General features: G+C 39.9%; 1 protein-coding gene across 5 annotated transcripts in view; it reads left to right on the forward strand.

Annotated features, from left to right (window-relative positions):
• CTBP2 (C-terminal binding protein 2) overlaps positions 1 to 20238 on the forward strand; it is a 249470-nt gene that overhangs the window by 156466 nt on the left and 72766 nt on the right. The window contains exon 1 of one of the 5 annotated variants that reach the window (XM_048505310.1): positions 13580 to 15657. The exons of 3 other annotated variants lie outside the window; for them this stretch is intronic. In XM_048505310.1, the coding sequence (XP_048361267.1) occupies positions 13896 to 15657 (1762 nt within the window). In that variant the 5' untranslated portion in view covers positions 13580 to 13895. Of the gene's footprint in view, positions 1 to 13579; positions 15658 to 20238 lie in introns of those variants that run through there. One more of the 5 variants, XM_048505309.1, reaches the window with a different exon arrangement.

Below are 20238 nucleotides of genomic sequence, written 5' to 3' on the forward strand. Positions count from 1 at the left end.
CCTCACTGTCTCCCTTTTCTCACTTCTCTTCCCTTGCATGCCACCTCCCCTCTCCCCCCCTTCCCTCTCCCTCGTGTGTATGTGTGTGTATGTTACTGGCTATGTACTGTTTTCACTGCTCCTATCTGGCCATCTGAGTGAACATTCTAAGCATCACGAACATTCTAAGGGTGACAGTTACACACAGGCAGCTGCATGTCCTTCACCATGGAGCGCCAGGAAAAAGGTGTTTTACCTGGGCCAGGTGTGAAATTTCAGGTATGTGAACATCTAAAAACATTCTCACCTGGCTGACTATAGTGGCTGGGAATTTTCAGAGGAATTGGTCCAGCAGTTACTGAGTTATACTATCATCAACAAAAACACTGTTAGCTTTTTATATATATCGATTAAACCCAAAATATAACATCAAATCCCATTATTTCACAAATCATTTAAATACTTGAAAGTAACTATTCCGAAGAAGTTAAGTAAACTTCAGCAGATAATTTTACTTTCCATAATTTGACAAATAAGAAAAGATGTTAAAGGGTGGTCCCAGATATATTTGACAATTTTGGGCAAAACCAGTGCTATAAAAATGGTAGAGTGACCAACATTAAACTATTTCTTTTAAACACTCACCATAGTAATTTGAATCAAATGACAACGGCAAAAAAATATTCACTGGTTTTATTTATGAAGACAAAACACCACAACAATGGACAAAGGAAAATTTACCAACAAAGGAAGATTGGATTCAGAAGGTAATAGAATATGCAGAAATAGCAAAATTAACAACCTTACTGAAGGACAGTAATACAGAGATGTTTGTAGAAAACTGGAAACCTTTTATGGTAGGTGAGAAATAATTTCAGGATTTGAGATCTAGAAGAAAACAGCAGACTGAAATAGAATATTAGAAAATGATAAAGTATGCAACTGATAAATTGTTCCATTTTAAATAGATTCATTAACCTAGAATAGATTAGAATTCAACAATGAAATAGCGGAAAGTCATTATTTGGTTGTTTTTCATTTTGTGTATTTCATGTTCTTATTTTTTATTGACGTGATGGTGGTATGAAAGTGATTGTGTTGGTTTTTTTTGATCTTTTGTATGTTGAGAAAATTTTAAAAATGGTGAAAAGGCAAAACACATCTTACAAAGACTTTGAGACAGAAGAGATTGGATCAAGGGGGACGGGGGAAGAACTTAGTATATATATTATGGGGTAAACTGTTGAAAAGGCTGGTGTTGTATCTGGAGGAAACCTCTAATAAAGCAAAAGTAAGTATGGAAGCAATTGGGAAACATCTACAATTAACTGAAAGGATTGTCTTTGGAGAAGAAAAGGGAGAGATGGGTTGAGAATCCTTTTCTGTATACTACATTAAAATTTTGCAATAAATGTAAAGATAATTAATTCCAGAAATATCTCTTCCATTTATGCTACAACCCAATTTTTCTTATGTAGAAAAGACAGAGAAATATTTTAAATGGAAATAAAAGGGGATTTACAGAATGAGAGACGCCATGGAAATGGAACTCCCCTTGCTGTAGTACAACTAAAAGAAAAGCCACAAGGGATATCAATGAATTAAATTATTTTGCACCAGTTACACTGCCTAATTATGGATCCTACAGTAAGGCAAAAAATGTCTAGAAAGATGATTAAATTTGAACAGATCCTAATGGATCATATGAATAGTGCAAAAGGCTTGATTCCAAAATATGTTCTCATTTAGTTGTGATAGAAATAAGCATGTCAAATGGATTGAAAAAAAATATGAAATGATATTGGGATAACAATAGAACAATATATATATATAATAAATTATGGATGATTCTGACTAGGAAAACTATATCAACAATCCTTAGGAGAATTCTCTAAAACAACACAAAGTAATACAAATAAAGAAAAATGGAGAAGTTGCAACCAACAAGGCATACATAGCCATATGTGGTAGTCATGCCCTGTAGTGTCAATGTTTTGGGGAAAAATATTTATTGAAATGGCAATTATTACACATCAAATCAGCATTGGTTCTGTTAACATATGGGAGGAACAAAATAGAAAAGCAGCATCCAAGGGATTAATAATGTTTATGTTGATGGCAACTCACAGGATAATAGCAACATATTGAAGAAATTTTAGCATTACATTTTTTGTATTCCAAACTGTGTTCAATAGCTGTGGCAGAAAAATTGACATCAATTTAAAGTTGTCAAAGGTAAAACTAAAATATCAGATTTCTATGAAAACTGGCATTATTTTATTCTATACCTGAGCCAGAAAGATATTAAATATCTATCTAAGCCTTTCCTCAGATTATAGAAAAGGAATTAAGTGCAAAATATATAAATAGTTATTTTTTTAAAAAAAATCCCCAATGCTATCAGTGAATTCCTTTCTAATCTGTATTGTAAGATACATTGAAAAATGTGTCAAGTATTAAGCCCTCTGTCAGTAATTTGATTCGATGTATTTTATTGGTTTTTGTTATATTGTTTCTATGTTTGTAGTTTTAAAGTTTTTTTGCTATTGTTGTTTGTTTGTATAGTGGTTTTCAGTTTAAAAATGCAATTTTTAAAAAAAGTGGTTGCTACTGTAATCAGTGAGCTCTTTGCTTACGTAGATAAATAAATGCAAAAACAGTATCTAAAAGAATGTGCCAATTAGTCTTTTGGGTTTGCTGTTAGTAGATCTTCAAATTTATCTCTGCAATGATAGTCAGAAATTTTTATTAAACTAAAATGCTCTGATTAGATCCCAGGTTACGTAGTATCTTCTTGAGAATGGGCAGCCCAGTGGTGGGATCCAAAATTTTTAATAACAGGTTCCGATGGTGGTGGGATTCAAACAGTGGCGCCGCCACACACATGCACCTCCAGTCCCTATTGGGCAGGGAGGTTGCTTTAGTAACCCCTTCTCGGCACTCAGAAAAAATTAGTAACCACTTTTAGAGAAGTGGTGAGAACTGGTTGGATCCCACCTCTGGGGCAGCCCCATCTAAAGTGGGAGACTGAAAGGGCCATAGGGCACAGTGCAGCCTTGCACTGGCATGTTTGCCCTCCTCGGGGCACTTACCCTGGCAGAAGGGGCAGAAATATCAGTGGCCGCATATTCTGCAGACATGCCACTGCAAAACCCAGAAGTTCGGGTAGCTGCAATGCTGTTCTGATGTCCTGCTCAGATGCCAGTATGGGAGGGGGGGTCTGGTTGGGACATTCCTGGGGGCAGAGCCAACATTTATCTGCTCCCTCCCAATGTTGCACAACACACCAGCCCTCAAACTTATGTCTGTCTTTCGACAGCTTACATCCCTTCAGCCCTATGGGAGCTTTCGTTGGTGGGGCGATCCAGGGCTTTTCCCTGTACTGCTGAAAAGCCCTTTTGGAGACGGTGGGGCAGCACTGCATTAGCACCACGCCCCCCCCACCTCTGGGTTTGAATGGGGCTCTATATTTTGGTAACCCCTTTTGCAAAAGAACTTGTTTCCAAAAAGTTGCTGTGAATTCACTTAATAAACTGGGTTAAATAATTGAAGTAGAATGTTTCTGGTTGATAGTCAATTCACCTTTTAGTCTCAAGGGGATTATTCAGACTAGTGGTCATAAATGTTCCATTATAGTATTTTTCAGTGATGATATTTCTTCCAAAGGAAGTGTCAGTTTTACTGAGAAGTTCTGCAATCATTATGTTTTACAATCATAACGACTACTGTGGTTCACTTTGAAAAAATGCAAACTTTAGGATCTTGGGCTTTGTAAAAGCTATTAAAAGATGCAAAATAGCATTGCAGTGACTGTTACATATCATTCTCTAGCTCAGCAGGCATTTAAAATATTAGTAAGAAATTGAGACAAAGATTTTATGATGTAGTCCCTTTTTAAATAGCTCCAACAAGATCACCAACCTTTCTGAGAACTTTACATGTAAAGAAACCTAGCAAGGCATGCTTTTTGTGCTGGGGAGGGGGCGGAGATAAAACAAATTAAAATATTGAGTAGATAAGTATGATCTTCTGGTGAGGGGGTTACTCATAATGTGTAGTTTGTCTAAAGCAGGAAAACGTGGCTAATTTTTAAGGATTTTGTTCATTGTATTGTCAAAGACTTTTATTCATTGTTCATTGCAAGAAAGATACCATCCACAAACACTGCTTCTGTATAATTAATTTCAAAGGGGCTTGTACATTAGAATTTTTTGTGAAAGAATGCAGCTGTCAATGACTTAGGCATCTTCACCGCATGTCTAGACAGTGTATGTTATTTTATTTACTTCTGAAATAAATTGAAAGTTGAGCCAGGAGTGACAGTGTCAGACTTTCTAATGTGTTTGCTGATACTTCTGGTCATCTTATAAAAGTTTTACAGGTAGTAGCAAAAAACTAGACCATACAATGCCATTCAATCAGCAGTAGTATCAGTCAAGTCTTATACAGACTTAGCTATATCTCAAGACAGAACAATGAGCAGATTTTATGAATTCTCTGGGGAAAGGAACTGAAGAATAAATAGTAAACTAAATGCTTAAAGACTGGTGCAGAAGTTCTTCATTTTATTTTTCAAAAGTTCAATTAAAATCTACGAAGTTACAACAAATCTATTGCAGCTTGAACTTTTCTAAGCAAGAGGCTTCTTCATCAGATACACAATGTCCTTGGCTGCAAAAATTATTTGTTAGGTTTTAGTATGCTATAGGATTCTTAGTAGCTTTTGCTTCAAGGCTGATATGCATGCACTCATACTTCATCGTCTGGCTGAAGTTTTTTATACCATTTTTCCCTGCAAGAATGGTTCAGTGAAACTTTATTTCCCCTATCCCATTCACATTTCCTCAACACTTCTAAGTCCTCCATGAATTATTTAGCCATCAGTTGAAAGTGACTGATGCTGGTGATTGTTTTGCGCACACAGGCCTCCAGTGAAACACATTATTGATACCAGTATCCCTTGGTAAGCAGAGTTCTCTAAAAGGCTGGAGGAAATTTCAAACACAAAGGAGAGAGCCAGTGCTTGGAGGGAAAAATAGTCTTCATTTCATCGTGTAATACAGAAAAATGTAAAAGCCATTCCACCTGTCAGTTTAATTAACCCAGTCAAAATTGGGTTAATCTTCTCCAGAACACAGTGGAAGTATGTGTCCTTTGTAAACCTGGAAAAAATGCTGACAACTGCCAGAGTTGTATGACGGGAACCAGTGAGCTGTGTTTCTACCCATCCAAATGCCATAAATACACAGGTGTAGAGCTCTATCTCATATTTAAAACAGTCTTTGAACTTGACTTAAAAGCATTCACCAGGCGACTTCGGATTTTTCAAAAGCCACCCTTCCAGTTTGAAGTTTGCTATCAGATGTGGTTGTTAAGTGTACAAGAAACTTATAAGGATCAGAGGGATAGACCTACTAACAGAGCATTAGATACATTTGAAGTTTAGATTATTTTCCTCTGAACAATGAGTCTTACAAGTCTTCCTCTTCCATCTTTTTTTTTGCCAAAATATTTTTTCCTAATCTGTAAAGGTACAGTTTACATAAAACAAAAATCCGTTTGTTTTTGCCAAGTACATTTGCAATTTTAATTGTGTTGAAGCGATTTAATGCTGTCATACAACAACAGCAACAGTCTTTTGCAACTACCACTAAAACATTTATGGGCATAAAAGACTGCCCATTAAGGGATACTTTGGAAATAAAACTAAAATCCTTGCCCATGGCTAAGGTTCACAAGACTTCAAATCACTGCAAACTTTTCTGGTGGCTGTTTGTGTTGATTAATAGTTTCCATGCAGTCATCATTTGGAACAATATTGTTCTCCACATAAGAAAAGATGTCTTAAAGGGTGGCATGCAAGGGAGGGAACGGAGGGAGGGGTGGCATGCAAGGGAGGGGAGGGGGCCCAGCATCTGGACATGGCCCACCCACCCTAGCAGAAGGGAGGAGGAGGGAGGTTGGCATGCAAGGGAGGGGAGAGAGGGAGGGGTGGCATGCAAGGGAGGGAACGGAGGGAGGGGTGGCATGCAAGGGAGGGGAGGGGGCCCAGCATCTGGACATGGCCCACCCACCCTAGCAGAAGGGAGGGGGAGGGAGGGTGGCATGCAAGGGAGGGAATGGAGGGAGGGGTGGCATGCAAGGGAGGGGAGGGGAGATAGAATTCTCGTGGAGATAGAATACTTTCCTTTGATTTCACATCTAACAGACAGAATTACAAGAGGATACTTGTATATCAGTTGAGATGTAATACGTAGTATGTAACATTCCACTTGGAATGAATTTCCTTGCCTTGGAACTGACCTGAGTCAGGCAGAATGGTTGACCACTTGTGCAGATGATGTAAAATAAGGTTGGTGCTTGTATTGGTATAATAAAATAGCTGTAACTCTGATTTTGAATAGGACCCTAGAGTGTGTATCGAATTTACACAGTGGGTGTAAGGACAAACCAACAAGCTGGGAGAAAGCTACATGTGTGCTGAAATGTGTGTAAAAAAGATTTTAAAAAGAAAATGCAATATGTGCTTCTTTAACAAGAATATGCAAGACTATGTTGTGAGATCTCAGCGGTCACTGCAGGGCCAGGCAACATTGCAGAAGATTCCAGGCCCTGATAAATGTCAGCATGAGGGAGGGGGAGATGCACACACTAAAAAGATAAAAGATAGGAGGAAGAAGAGGAGTTTGGATTTATAATTGATTTTTTTCAACAGTGAAGCATATCAAAGCAATTCACAAATTCCTTCCCTTCCTCTCCACACAACAGATACCCTGTGAGTTAGGTGGAGCTGAGAGAGTTCTGAGAGAACTGTGCAGGAATGTGCAGGAATGGGAAAACAAACCTGGTTAACCAGATTAGAGTGGCATATACGTGTGTGTGTGTGTGTGTGCATGCGTGCGTGCGTGTGTGTGAAATAAAGAAATAAATATTTGAGTATGATTCAGGGCCTAACTGTAGATCAGAATGGGACCTGACAATTTCCTAGTCTGCAGGGTCAAGGCCTTCATAGTAAATAGTAAGGAAACACATAATTATTCTTCCTGTGCTTAATGCACACTTCCCTGTACCTGCTATATAAACAGGTACATGTGCATGCATATGTTTCTGTTGAAATTATTAAGACTAATATCATGGAACAAACGGTCCATAAATGTGTAAAAAATCTACTGTTTATACCTGCATGCATAAGACGACTCTCTGGAGGTATGTAAGACGAACCCCCCCCACTTCTTCCTGTGTTAAAATATAGGATTTCTGCACATACTCGACATATAAGATCTGTAACCCGTGGCAGAGGTGCATGATGACCTTGTGTGGCCTCAGGCTTCTGCGGAGGAGAGGCAGGCCGATTATCGCAGGGGCGGGACAGAGCAGCGGCGGCACCCCTCGGCAGGAGCTCCTTGGCCTCGGTGGAGTCGGCCCCATTAAGCTGGGACGGGATCACAGACGTTTCCACGGAGGGCTGCCTGGCTGGCTGGGGAAGAGGGGAGATGTCCCCTCTTCCCCATCCAGCCAGGCAGCCTCCGCGGAAACCAGGGGTGCCCCAGCCTGCAGTCCTCGTGAGGAAGCTGCCAGCTTGAGCTCCTCTCTGGCACGGAGGCCGCTCTTGGCTGGATGGGGAAGAGGGGAGATCTCCCGCCAGTCTCTTCCCGGCTCTGAATTTCTTAAAGCGGGCAATTCCCCAAAGATTGCTTAAAGGGGAAACTTTCCCCTTTAAGCAGTCTTTGGGGAATTGCCCTTTTAAGAAAATCATAGACAGAGGCTCAGGCTGACTGCCTGAAGGGCAACCTGGAGCCAGCCTGAGCCGAGGGGGATGTGTGGGGCCGGTGGCGGCGGCGGCGGCGGCGGCGGCGGGCAGGCGGGCAAGAGCTGCACAGCAAGCAGGAAAGAGCCTTGGACTAGGCGGTGGCAAGTCCGAGCAGGGGGTGGGGGGTGCCCGGCCTATAAGACGACCCCCGGCTTTTGTTAAGATTTTCCTGCGTTAAAAAGTCGTCTTATAGGCCGGTATATATGGTATTCATGGTTATATTATTAATTGGTTCTACAGGAAGGGAAGGTAGCGGAGGTTGGGTGAATCCCATTAATTGAACTTATCCTAGTATTTAAAATAACAGAAGAAAACATTGGAGGCAAATATATATTTTGGTTTAGGTATCTCATAGGAGCTGTACAGGCAAGTGACAAATCGCTTTAAGAATGATTGTTCAGTAGTAATCCTTTCTCGATCAGTAGTTTTCATGTAGTGGAACTGAGACCCTTGTGCGCCAATATGCCTGCCTAGGGGAAATGAAGCAGAGGTCATATCTTGGTACATTTCAGCCAGGTTTCAGACCTGACTTTGGCACTGAGAGAGCATCTGTTGCTCTGATAGGAAGCAACAATGCCACGTTGTGGATCTGATCAGATCTGACAGCAGCCTTTGACAGTCTGGATCACTGTGTTTTGTTATATCATTTGGAGAATGAGATAGGTGTGAGTGGAATGGCACTCCACTGGCTTCCGTCACTTTTGTCCAGTGAGACACAACTCTTTGTGTCATTGAAGAGGCAGAGGCAGATGCTTGGAAGGTGACATGTGGGGTGCATTGCAGTTGTACCCCTTCCCATATGTTCAATATCTGTCTGACCTCTTAATTAGATTATCTGTCGCTTTGGGATAGGGTGTCATCATGTAGCCCTTTTAAGTCATTACATGTCATTGTGCATATGGCGATCACAACATATGATCCTCCTGATATATGCAGTTGCCATTTTGTCTGAAAGGGCAGGTGCATGTATTTTCAGCCTCAGTTTACACATGCCAGGGCAGATCTCCCAAGATTCCAGTTTGTATGTGCTGAAATGAGAAAATATGAGTTTCTGCATTCAGACAAAATGGCAGTTGTTTATCTCAGAAGGATTACATGTTCACACAGTAAAATGTGATGATAGAACAGAGTTAGAAAATATGCGGATGATAGCCAGCTTTCTCTTTTATGCTTCCAGAAGTGTCTGTTAATTAAACAAGAAACTCATCTTATATTGGAGAGCAAAAGCACCCAAAACGGGCCAAGTTAAGATTCCTTGTTTATCAAACTCCTTACTGTTGAGAAAAGCAGGATATAAATCCAAAATTTTCATTTTTTTCTATTATTGACCAAAAGAACCTCAGTGTTGTCTGGTATCAGCTTCAGTTTATGGGATGAGTTCATTAGGCCTAGTCCACCACAGTATAAAAGTCACAGGATCAAAACAGAATTCTCCCCTGTTCTCCCTTTTGACACTAGTTTGCAGATAGGATTGAAATCACTACATGTAGTGCCTGTGAGACCCATTGTGACTAGCTTGTCCAGAAGTGTGCCACAATTAGTGGTCTTTAAACCTGCCAAGAGGTACAGAAGAATCGTTCCTTGTTTCTTTTTAAGCAAAAGTCTTTTTTCAGAGGGACAAGGAAAGTTTCCGTTCCAATACCAGGCCTATACCAGAGTTTAATGGGAGTAGATGACTGCAACAGCTTTTAGACACTAATAGCCCAATCCAAAGGGAAGGGGGCTGAAGGTACACCTGGGCTCATTCTGCACATGCAGAATAATGCACTTTCAAACTGCTTTCAGTGCTCTTTGAAGCTGTGCGGAATGGCAAAATCCACTTTCTAATAGTTGTGAAAGTGGTTTGAAAACGCATTATTTTGCGTGTGCGGAAGGGGTCCTGGAAACAGCACAACCTAATGTTGGTGCATTTGCCCTCCCTGGGGCACTTACTCTGGAGGAGGGAACAGACACAGAAGCGACTGCACATCCCACAGCCCCACCATCACAAAACCTGGAAGTCTGGACTGTGGTGGTGCTGCACTCTTGTCCTTCTCAGATGACAGTGTGGGGGGAGGCATCCAAGAAAGCTTTCCAGGGTTTGGAGCTGGTTGTGCAGTATACTGGTTCTTGGACTTACACCACCCTTCTGAGGGGGGCATATATTCTTTAAACTCTATGGGGCTTTTTGGTGGTGGGGGAGTTTGGGGGCTTTTCCGAGCTCCCAATACCACTGGAAAGCCCTATTTGAGATGGCGGGTGGTGCCACAGTGGCACCATGTCCTGCTACATCCGGGTTTGGATGGGGCTACCTGTTAGTAAACAAAAGAGAATTTGATCTAATAGCATTTGTATCCCTTTTTAGATCAGTTAAACACAAGAGCACTCTAATCCTTATAGAAATACCTATATGGATAACAGTTCAAGTTAATATTGCTGTCCTGTGATTGTAGTCAGTACTATGCGGATCTTCTTGAGTGAATGTCCCTCATGGGTTTAAGTGGACCTTCTTTGATTTGCAAGTGGTGTGTAGGTTCCAAATCAGAAAGATGTGCAATCATTTCTTCCTCACTGAGCAATAGTTCTCTTTCTTCCAGCTCACAGATGCTTTCTGTGCACATGTTGCTCCCTTGTCTTGCATCAACCATATCAGGGCACAGGGGAATCTCTGTGACAAGGTTTAAATTGTGAGATAGACATGAAACAAGCTGTGCAGATAAACATCTTGTACATTGCATTTAGTGAAGTGTAAAACAGGCAAATAAAGCCCCAGCAGCTCACTGAACATTACCCAACATTGTAAACTTTGTAATGGTGGAATATCATTTTGCTTGGTGTATTGGGTTCTGACACACAAACTGTAGGCCTTCCTTTTTCATTTGTATGTTGAGCATCTGATCCTGGGCAGTGTTTAGCCATTACTTGGAACTCTTAACAGCTGTGTGATCCCAAACCTGATGAAATGAAACCAGATGGTTCAAAGCAGATTGAAGGCTAAAACATACCATGGGTAGAAAAGATTGTACCATTTTTATGTAATATGTAGCTTGTACTTAGCTTATGAATCACTTTTGTGTCAATAGTTTCTGAGTAGATATGTAGCAGTTGCTCTCATAAATTCTGCAGATAGCTAATCTCTCCCAAATGAGAAAATCTTGAATGAGATCTTCAAATATCTGATATTGAGCTTAGAAATAATTATATTTGAAATCCAGGGTAGGCTTTATATTATTCATAATTGCTTCCTTGTTCAAAAACCACTTTGAATCAATGATTATATCTCTGGAGTTTGAAGGAGCCACTAGATAATCTACTTATCAAAAAACAAAAGCTGATATTCTTGAGTCTGTGTGCACACAACTATTTCTGTGAACAGCTGCTTCAGTGGCCCTGATCCTGGTTTTGCTTTAATAATTTAGTAATGTATAAACATAGCAAAGTAGGAGACATTGTTGAGAAATCATATTTCTTTCTCTAAAAACTAAAAACAGAGGCTAGATAATGCTATAGGAAATGCTACTGACATTACTGTCCAAAACAGATTTTTTAAAAATATGGAAGAGTTTGTAATCTTTGTACTTTCCCCCTTCTCATTCACTGAAGAATCCCTTCAAATAAGCACTTTTTGGGGAAGTGTTAGCTGTTCTAGCCCATGGTTTTTATATAGCTCTAGCTAATGGCTTTTAATAGGAATCGAGATGGTTTAGTAGGAATAGAGATGTCAAGAATACAGATGGTTACGGTGGAATTGCTAGGAATATTGTAATCAAAAGCACCTAATTAACCTTGATATGATGTCAAAAATCCCATACTGTATGTTTTCTCCTGAGGGTAAATAGCAGCTTGTGAGGGGAGAGTGGTGTTGTGCTGTTGATCAGATAAACAGTGCAAGGGGATTAAACATTTTGGATAAAACCCTTTCCCCCCCAATGCTGCTTCCCTGATCAAATTTGCCTTCTTGGCCATCCACAAGCCAATTTGAACCAAAGAACCCTGGTCACAAATCCCTCACAATGCTTAGTTCAGGGGTGGCCAACCTATGGCACCCCAAATGTTCATGGACTACAATTCCCATCAGCCCCTGCCAGCATGGTCAAGTGGCCAAGTGTAATAAAATAAAGGAAAACAGGGTCAGGAATATCTGGGAGGTGGACGTGTGACATCAAGTCTCGCTTTTTCAAAAATCTGGATTACTACTCCATGCTTCTTAAGCACAAAACCAAGAGGTCAACATTTGTGCCCTCATCACGATGAAGTTCAGACCCATAGATCTTATGTAGTAAGCTGCTTGGGTAGGGGTTTTTAGTTAGCTGCCAATCAGACATTTTCTACTAATGCAAGAATAATCTAGTAGAGGGCAATTTTCAAATGTATTGTTTTTGTGTGTAAATTTCTTAGTGTGAATTGAAGAGAATTTGTGCTATTTACTGCTGTAAGAAATTTAGGGATTACTAAGACATCCTGTCTGTATTTGGGTCAGAAATATAGCCTAGAGTTATTTGTATGATAGAAGCATTAGACAGTATTAGAGACTTAGCTATCATAATAACACAATACGCCTTCCTGTGATGCCTGGGGCTTCAAACATTTTATTGTGGATTAGCCCTGAAAAATGCACAAGCTGACCTCCTACCAAAGCAAGGTGACTCTTATTACTGTAGCATTTTCCTATCCAGATATCCCAATTTAACATTTGCATGCTTGTCAGTATATTTTATGGATAAGGAAAATATTACAGACCTAACCATTTTCTGTGTAAACTATTAATGGAACATTGTACAGTAAACAATTGGTTAAAAATTAACTTTTGTCAGGTTTTGTTACAGCAGTGATTTATGACAGTCTGATTATTGACACTCAATACCTTTAGAATTTCGTTGAGGTTTATGATGTAATTACTGTGTTCCCCTCCAATTTTATCAATCTCCTTTCTTAACATAAATGTATAATCCACATTAATATTGGGATGTTGCAAAATATAATAACTGCATGTAGGTGTGTGTGTGTGTGTGTGTGTGTGTGTGTGTGTGTGTGTGTGTGTGTGTGTGTGTGTGTGTGTGTGTGTGTGTGTGTGTGTGTGTAAAAAAATAGTATGCTGGGGGATAATAGGTAAAGCCTGTTCCTCTCTTTCTTTGTACTTCGTAAAACTGAGGTTTTAGAGTCTTTGATCCTCCGTCCTCTGTGACCTTTTCTTAGGTTTTAAAATTATAAATTCCAGATTACACCTCTGCAATTTTCTTTCCTGGGATGATGAAAGGATTTGAGAATTATGGTAATAAAGCAAAGGATCCTTTTGGAGAATAATTAATAGAGCTAATTTGAAAGTAGCTTTTTTGCAGCCTCCTCCATAATTTAAAAATAAGTGCAGTGTTCATAAAGGTAGGTCACTTGTTTGTATACTGGCCTGTTTTGCTTCAGCCTTCTTTTGGACCAGAATGTCTGCTCCTATTTAATTTGTCCTTAGTTCTATGCAGTGGATTAGCATTTCATCAGGATGGATTAAGATTGAATTGACATTGAAGCTCTGTTGCCCTCCCCCACCTCCTGTTAGAGATTCCTACTATGGGAGAGGTATAATGCTAAGGAAATTCCATGTCATGCATAGACAACGCATATAATATGTAGTATGTGGAACTCATCACCATCTGAAGAATTTATACTTCAGGGTTATTGGATGGGCTGACACAGTAGGTTGCATCAGGCTAAAGTGGTGTCACATGGAACAAAGCTTTAAGGGTTTTATTTAGCCTTTAATCCTCGCACACTGTTCGACTAGTTGTCCATGTGAGCAAGTCATTTCAGGCAGGAAGGGATAAACCATCAGGATTAAGCACTGCAACTGTTTTCTGTGTCTGAACTGCACAGAAAAAACCTTTCTATTCTACTGTTTTTGGAGCCGGGCTGAATTACTGTTTGGTCTTTCTGTGTTCTCTCTACTAAAGTTTCGAAGAATTAATAATTAAGGTAACTCTGAAATACTAAACCACCTGTTGGGCTATTTCCTGAAGCCACAGCGGGATTCAGATACAGCACAATTTGTTTTGTTTTTGTTTTTTTATGCCTGTAACAGAAGATTCAACTAGAGAGCTTGCTTGTCCTTATTTAAGCAGAATATTGCTCTGTTCCAATGCCAATTCCAGGCAAGCTCATTGGGCGTTCTCAGAGCTGGGATGCTGCAGGATGGTATGAAGGCAACTGGGAGAATGAAAGTCCATTTGAGTACCAGAGACCTCCAGGGAGGAGGAATTCTTTAACCTACGGTGGTGAGGGAGCTTGGTATGAGCAGCCAGGACATAGACTGCACGATGTTATCTTGCAGGGAAGTAGTGAACCGAAGCAAGAACCATATCCATACCAAGAACCAGTTTTTAACCAGAGTCCTTTAAGGAAAAGTTCTGTTCCTGACTTTGTTTACTACGACCGGCATCCTGCAATGTCTTCCCGAAGTTCCTTGCCACCTCAGGATTACTACAGTGACCCATCTTTAGCTCCTAGATCTCCTAAAGATCCACGCTACTATAGAGATCACATGATTAACAGAACATTACCAAATTATGGCATGCCTAGCAGCAGATTGGCTTGGGATCAGATGCAAGGACGAACACCTGCCCTGCATGAAGCTGGCCGCATGTATAGAGACCCAGCAACTAAAATGGTCCCTGAAGCACAGAGGATTAGAAACAGAGACCCTTCTCCAGCAAGGTATGGTGTTGAAGCTTCCACACCTAGATATGGAGCAGAGCCTTTAACGTTTTCCAACAGGCCAGTTTATAATGACACTGTGGACAGATCAATGGATTCTGCAGCTGGTAGGCAAGCTGCTCCAACGTGTTTGGTAGTGGATCCAAATTCATCTGCAGCTCCTGATGGAAGTGTAGTTCTACCGTCTACGCCTGTAAACCGTGGTTATGGACCCATCAGAGAAAGTGTCAGTGCAAAGGTTCCTTATGATGGCTACGAAACAGTCACAACCCCTTCTCATACTCAGATGCCTCCACCTTTCCCAGGTCAGGACATTAAAAGAAACGTGGATCCAGAGTTCTTAGCATTTCTGCGTTCTGAAGGAGTATCTGAAAGCACGCTCAGCGGCTTGCTGCAGCAAGGGTTTGATTCTCCAAGCCTGCTAGCAATGATGGAGGACAATGACATCAAGTCAGTAGTTCCAAATCTAGGGCAAGCAAGAGTACTTTCTCGAATTGCCCATACCTACAAAGCAGAAGTTCAGTTGCAGCGACAGGAAAGGAAGAGCACCATTGTTCGTCCCAGGCACCGATCTAACAGCTTTAGTCATCGTGGTGAACTGCTTCAGAATGAGTATGGGATGCACCCTGTTACTGTCCCTATGGCAGATGGTACAGCACTGCACCAGCCACCTCCTGGATCAATGCAGCCAGTGTCCCCAAGAGTAGCAGAACTAACTCGCCGTCCATCTAGTGCCCCAACGCAGCACCTTTTGGAAACTGCAACTTACCCTGCATCGGGTTTAACTCATCAAGGCACTCCTTTCCTTCCCAGTTCGGGATACAGTGCTCCTGGCCCATGCAATATGCATACTCGTCCAGCAATGGGCTATTCTTTTCCATCTGGATTATCCATGAGCGCAGTACAGTCAAACCCCCATCCAAGTTCCAAAACAGCATATTCAACCACATATACAGTACCCATGGAGCTGATGAAGAGGGAAAGAAATCCTCCATTGTCCCCAATGCAGAGTCCTCACAACAGCCCTCAACTCCTTCGAAAGCAAGCTCCCCAAATGGAGCCCAATCTAGTGCCGGTGGGTCCAGTGCAGCACTCTCCTTTTCCAGCGCAGCACTCTCCTTACCAGAAACAAACAAGACGCACAGGGCCACCTGTCATTGTTTCCTCAATGGCATCACCTGAACCAAGTAATTATTTCAAAGTTTATAATAATGTTCAGTAGGACTGTTTTAATATTCATGTGCTTTAATATTTGGTGTTCTAGCTTTACAGTAAATTACTAAATGTGCACCCAAATGTAATTGTGGATGCCCACTTTTACGGCATAGATTTATTATTCACTGTAGTACCGGGGTTCACGTACAATTTAATTTAACAGTTTTTCATTTTCTTCATGCCAGATAAAAATGGCAGGTACTCCATATCACTATTCTGCAATGAATTTTTCTGTTTTTATTATTTATAGACAGCCTGAGATTAGATAATGTGCACTTTCTAGGCAATTAGGGTAAAGGGTTTTATTTTTAAACTGACTTCTCTCAATTGTTATCTCACAAATGTGTTTCTCAAAGGAAATGGCTAGTGTTTCTTTGAACATTATCAAATAACTAATTATGTGATCATGTAACTACCTAACTTTGGTGGTTACTGCTCCCTTTTTTCTTTTTTCTTTTAGATAGGCTGACTCAAATAAGAGTGTTCTGATGGGTTTTTTTCTGAATATACCTGTAAATATAGAGGCAGTTAATGTATAGGTCTGCATTTACTGCTAAAGGCAATCATTAACCACTAAAGTGATAAAGATGAAGAATTGCTTCTCTTGTTTAATTTTGATTTTAAATTCCTTTCCTCCTTGCTCCTTTGAGTCTGAATACACAATCTAAAGTATGAGTCTAAAGTTGATGAAAGCTAAGCAAATAATAAGGAATTTCTTTTCTGTGGTTAAAAAAAGGCCAGATCATTGGCATAGAGCACTTCTCAATAAACCCCAGTGAAGACTGCAGTTACTCAGGTTGTTGAATTGTGTGTTGGTAAATGTAGACGTTGTCTTGCTCCACGAGGGCACAAAAGTCACTAGTAACTAAGGCTATTGTGAAGTACATCCCATTGAAATATGGTGCATTTCCTTGCGGGTAAATATTCATAAGCTTACATTGCATGGCACATTCAAAAGCATAGTCCAAAAACAAACTTTAACAAATCCAAGCACAGTAAACCTTGTTCAAGGCCCACTGGCTTCAAATATGTGTTTAACTATCTTCCTTGAAATATTGGGACCTAATAATGCTTACCTAACTTAGTTGTGGCACAAAAGTATGCCGTTCATATCCATGAAATCTGTGCCTAAAATGAAGTCAAGACGTTTCAAAACTCTAAATAGATTGTTCGTTTTAAAAAGGAACTGATAAACTGGTCACCCAAGTCAGATTTTATTGTATTTCTGATTTTGAACATAGATTCCTTTTAGGTTACATGTTATGGTGGTTTATATTTATCTGAAATAAATACATAAATAGCTTGAATAACAACATTATATGCATAAAGTCATTTTTTTGAAAACTAGAAGCTCGTTTAAAAAGCAGAAGAGGGAAGAAGAGGAGATGAAAGACAATGAGTATGAAAATTATTGTTTTCTTAATATGATGCTGCTGGTGATTTGATTAGATGTTGGAAGAAAGAGTATCTGTGAATGTGGTTGGGGTAACTCTCTCAAATTTGGTTGTATTTTTGAAGAATTCTCAGACTGAATTCTTTCTGTCTAATTTTGTTGAAAAATTAAACATTCATCATAATGTATTATTCAGTTATAGAAGGGGAAAACAAAGGTTTAGTTGGCATTATCAGGGGCTACCTCTTTAATTGGTAATTTAACATTACCCCAGAAACAGCAGAAACAGAGCTGAGATTTAAAAAAAGCAAAAACAAAAAAACGAACACTGACCTGATGCAGCCATACAACAGCTAATGGTTTCAGAGACATTTGCATTGTGAACACACTTGTTTTTTTCAGCAGGATTTGTGTATTCTTAGGGTGAAAAGGTGGACAGCCTTGGAGATGTGCATGCTGCATTCCAAGGCATTTGTTTTCAGAATAGAAAAATGGGTGTACATTTTTCCTCTGTTTCTTCTTTGTGACATGTCTAATTTAAACTTCGGAATTTTTCAGTTTGAAAAATATGTACTACTTTTTCTCCTTTTAAAGCACTAAAAGGTGTCTGTTTGAAGACAATGCCAACAATATTGCTGAAATGTGGAGCACCCTCCTCCTCAAGTCAAGCATTTTTTTCTGTACAACCCAACTCATTTGCATGAGGATGACATTTGTTGCTCCAGTAATTTCATCTGATAATGGCCAGCTTGCAAAGCGGATCTGAAAACATATTCCTTAATTATGTGTTGCTAAGCAACCAGAGGGTTTGGTCATAATCACAGAAAGATTATCTTCCTATTGAAGTCGCTGAAAAGGTTTAGCCAGAAGTAGGACCTTCAGCTAAATTTTGCCTCCTTTCTTGTTTTGTTCTTTTTCCCCTCTCCCTAAGACAATGAAAGAGGGGATTTTTGCTATTCTTAAAATGTAAAAAATGAAACAAAGAGTCAAGGTAAGCTCTGTTGTAAATACAGATGCAAATAAAATGACAGTTCTGAGATGTCTTAATTATGTTGAGGAATTGCACAATTTTATGCAAAAGCATTCTGAAGCAGTGTCCAAAAATGTATTCTAAACATAAATTGACATAATAATATACTAATACATTTAAAAGGTCATGGTGCAGATGTGAAATGGGCCAAAGATAGGATGTTTCAAATTTCATGACCTATTTTCTGTCAGAGGTAAGATAAAAGAAATACCTTTTTTTAATGCCAAGGATTTGCTTGAATCTTAACTTAATGAAAGGTTACTTAAAATCACAGTGCAAATGTTAACTTAATCATTGTTGATATTTTGTGATGTTAATTTTGATAACATTTTCTAACAGATTACTCATATTAGAATATCATTAAGGAATCTTGTCTTTAAAAATCCATTTACTAAATTTGTAACTTCAGGCAATATCTTTTATTTTTTTTATTTTTCAATTTGACCAAAATAGACATTAAAACTCAGAGGCATTAACATGTGCAGAAAATTATTATTAATGTATATAATCTTAATATACTTGCATATCATAAACAGAAAGACAACCAAATAAATCGATAGAGCTTATAATTTTGACTGAGGGGGGAGGCTATAAAATGGGGGAAGAGTGTGAAGGAAGAGGCTCTAGCCAGGTGAAGCAGGAAGCTTTCCTCCCATTGGGCCAAGTGGGCAGCTGCCCAGGGCGCCACCTTGTGGTGGGCGACAAAATTGCAGGTTCGTTTGTGGGGGATTTTGTATTTTTGGTGTTTTTCCGTTTTTGGCCTGCAGATTTTAGGCTAGCAGCACCAAAATTTCAGGGATTTTTTGGGAGACTTTCCTGATAATATGACCCGGGTTTGGTGAGGTTTGGTTTAGGGAGTCCAAAGGTATGGACTCCCAAAAGGAGTGCCCCCATCCCCCATTGTTTCCAATGGGAGCTAATAGGAGATGCGGGTTACACCTTTGAGGGTCCATAACTTTGAACCCCCTGAACCAAACTTCACCAAACTTGGGTGGTATCATCAGTAGGGTCTCACGAAGATACTCTGAAATTTTGGTGCTGGTATCTTAATAGTTGCACCCCTGACAACAGGTACCCCCTAAATTTCCCCAGATTCTCTTTTAAATCCTCTCCCTTCCTGCCAATGCTTGTTTTCTTTCTTTCTTTTATTCTCTCAATGCCTAATAAAGGTGGTGGTGGTGGTGGTGGTGGTGGTGGTGGTGGTGGTGGTGGTGGTGGTTGTTAAATCCACCCCCTTCGGCATGGATTTAAAGGGAGAATCTGAGGTCCCCAGTTTTAACATCGAAAGGGATGCTGTTTCAGGGTGGGGGAGAATACACCCCAAAATAGCATCACTTTCAACATTGTTTAAACTGGAGACCCCAGATTTCCCCTTTAAGGTGGATTTAAAAGGCGAATCTGGGCTCCCTAGTTTAAACACCATGGAAAATGATGCTGTTTGGGGGTGGATTCCAGCATCACTTGTTTAAACTAGGGAGCCCAGATTCTCCTTTTAAATCCACCTTAAAGGGAGAACCTGGGGTCCCCAGTTTAAATAACATTGAAAGGGATGCTTTTTCCTCCAATTGGGGGGACTGGATACAATACCATAAAATATTTTCATAGCAGTAATAATACATTTTGAAAGCATTTTGAAAATGTTTTCAAAAATTATTTCTGCTGTGTGGCATGGCCCATTGCTGTGTTCAGATTTGTGAGTTGGGGGATGTTCTATAATGTGATGGTGACTTTGAAATGACCTGGTGGAAAAAATCATTGTTTGGTCACGGTGGGGGAGGGTGGCCGCCCATGGGGGGGGGCATCAAACTCAGGTTTTGCCCAGGGCTCCAATTTGCCTAGCTACGCCTCTGGAATGAAGTGACCAAGTGCAGTGGTGAATACCTTCATCATTTTCACAGTATAAATATTAACTATTCATTTCACTTAAAGAAGATGCAGGGCAGTTCAAAGTTGTAGTAGTAGTAGTAGTAGTAGTAGTAGTAGTAGTAGTAGTAGTAGTAGTAATAATAATAATAATAATAATAATAATAATAATAATAATAATAATAATAAAGTTGTGATATGCCCTTTCTTTCATTGCTTGGCCCATCCATCTACCTATGGCAAAATACATAGTTCTGTCCGAAGACA

The sequence above is a fragment of the Sphaerodactylus townsendi genome, linkage group LG08 (genome assembly GCF_021028975.2).
Source record: "Sphaerodactylus townsendi isolate TG3544 linkage group LG08, MPM_Stown_v2.3, whole genome shotgun sequence".
Classification (NCBI taxonomy): domain Eukaryota; kingdom Metazoa; phylum Chordata; class Lepidosauria; order Squamata; family Sphaerodactylidae; genus Sphaerodactylus; species Sphaerodactylus townsendi.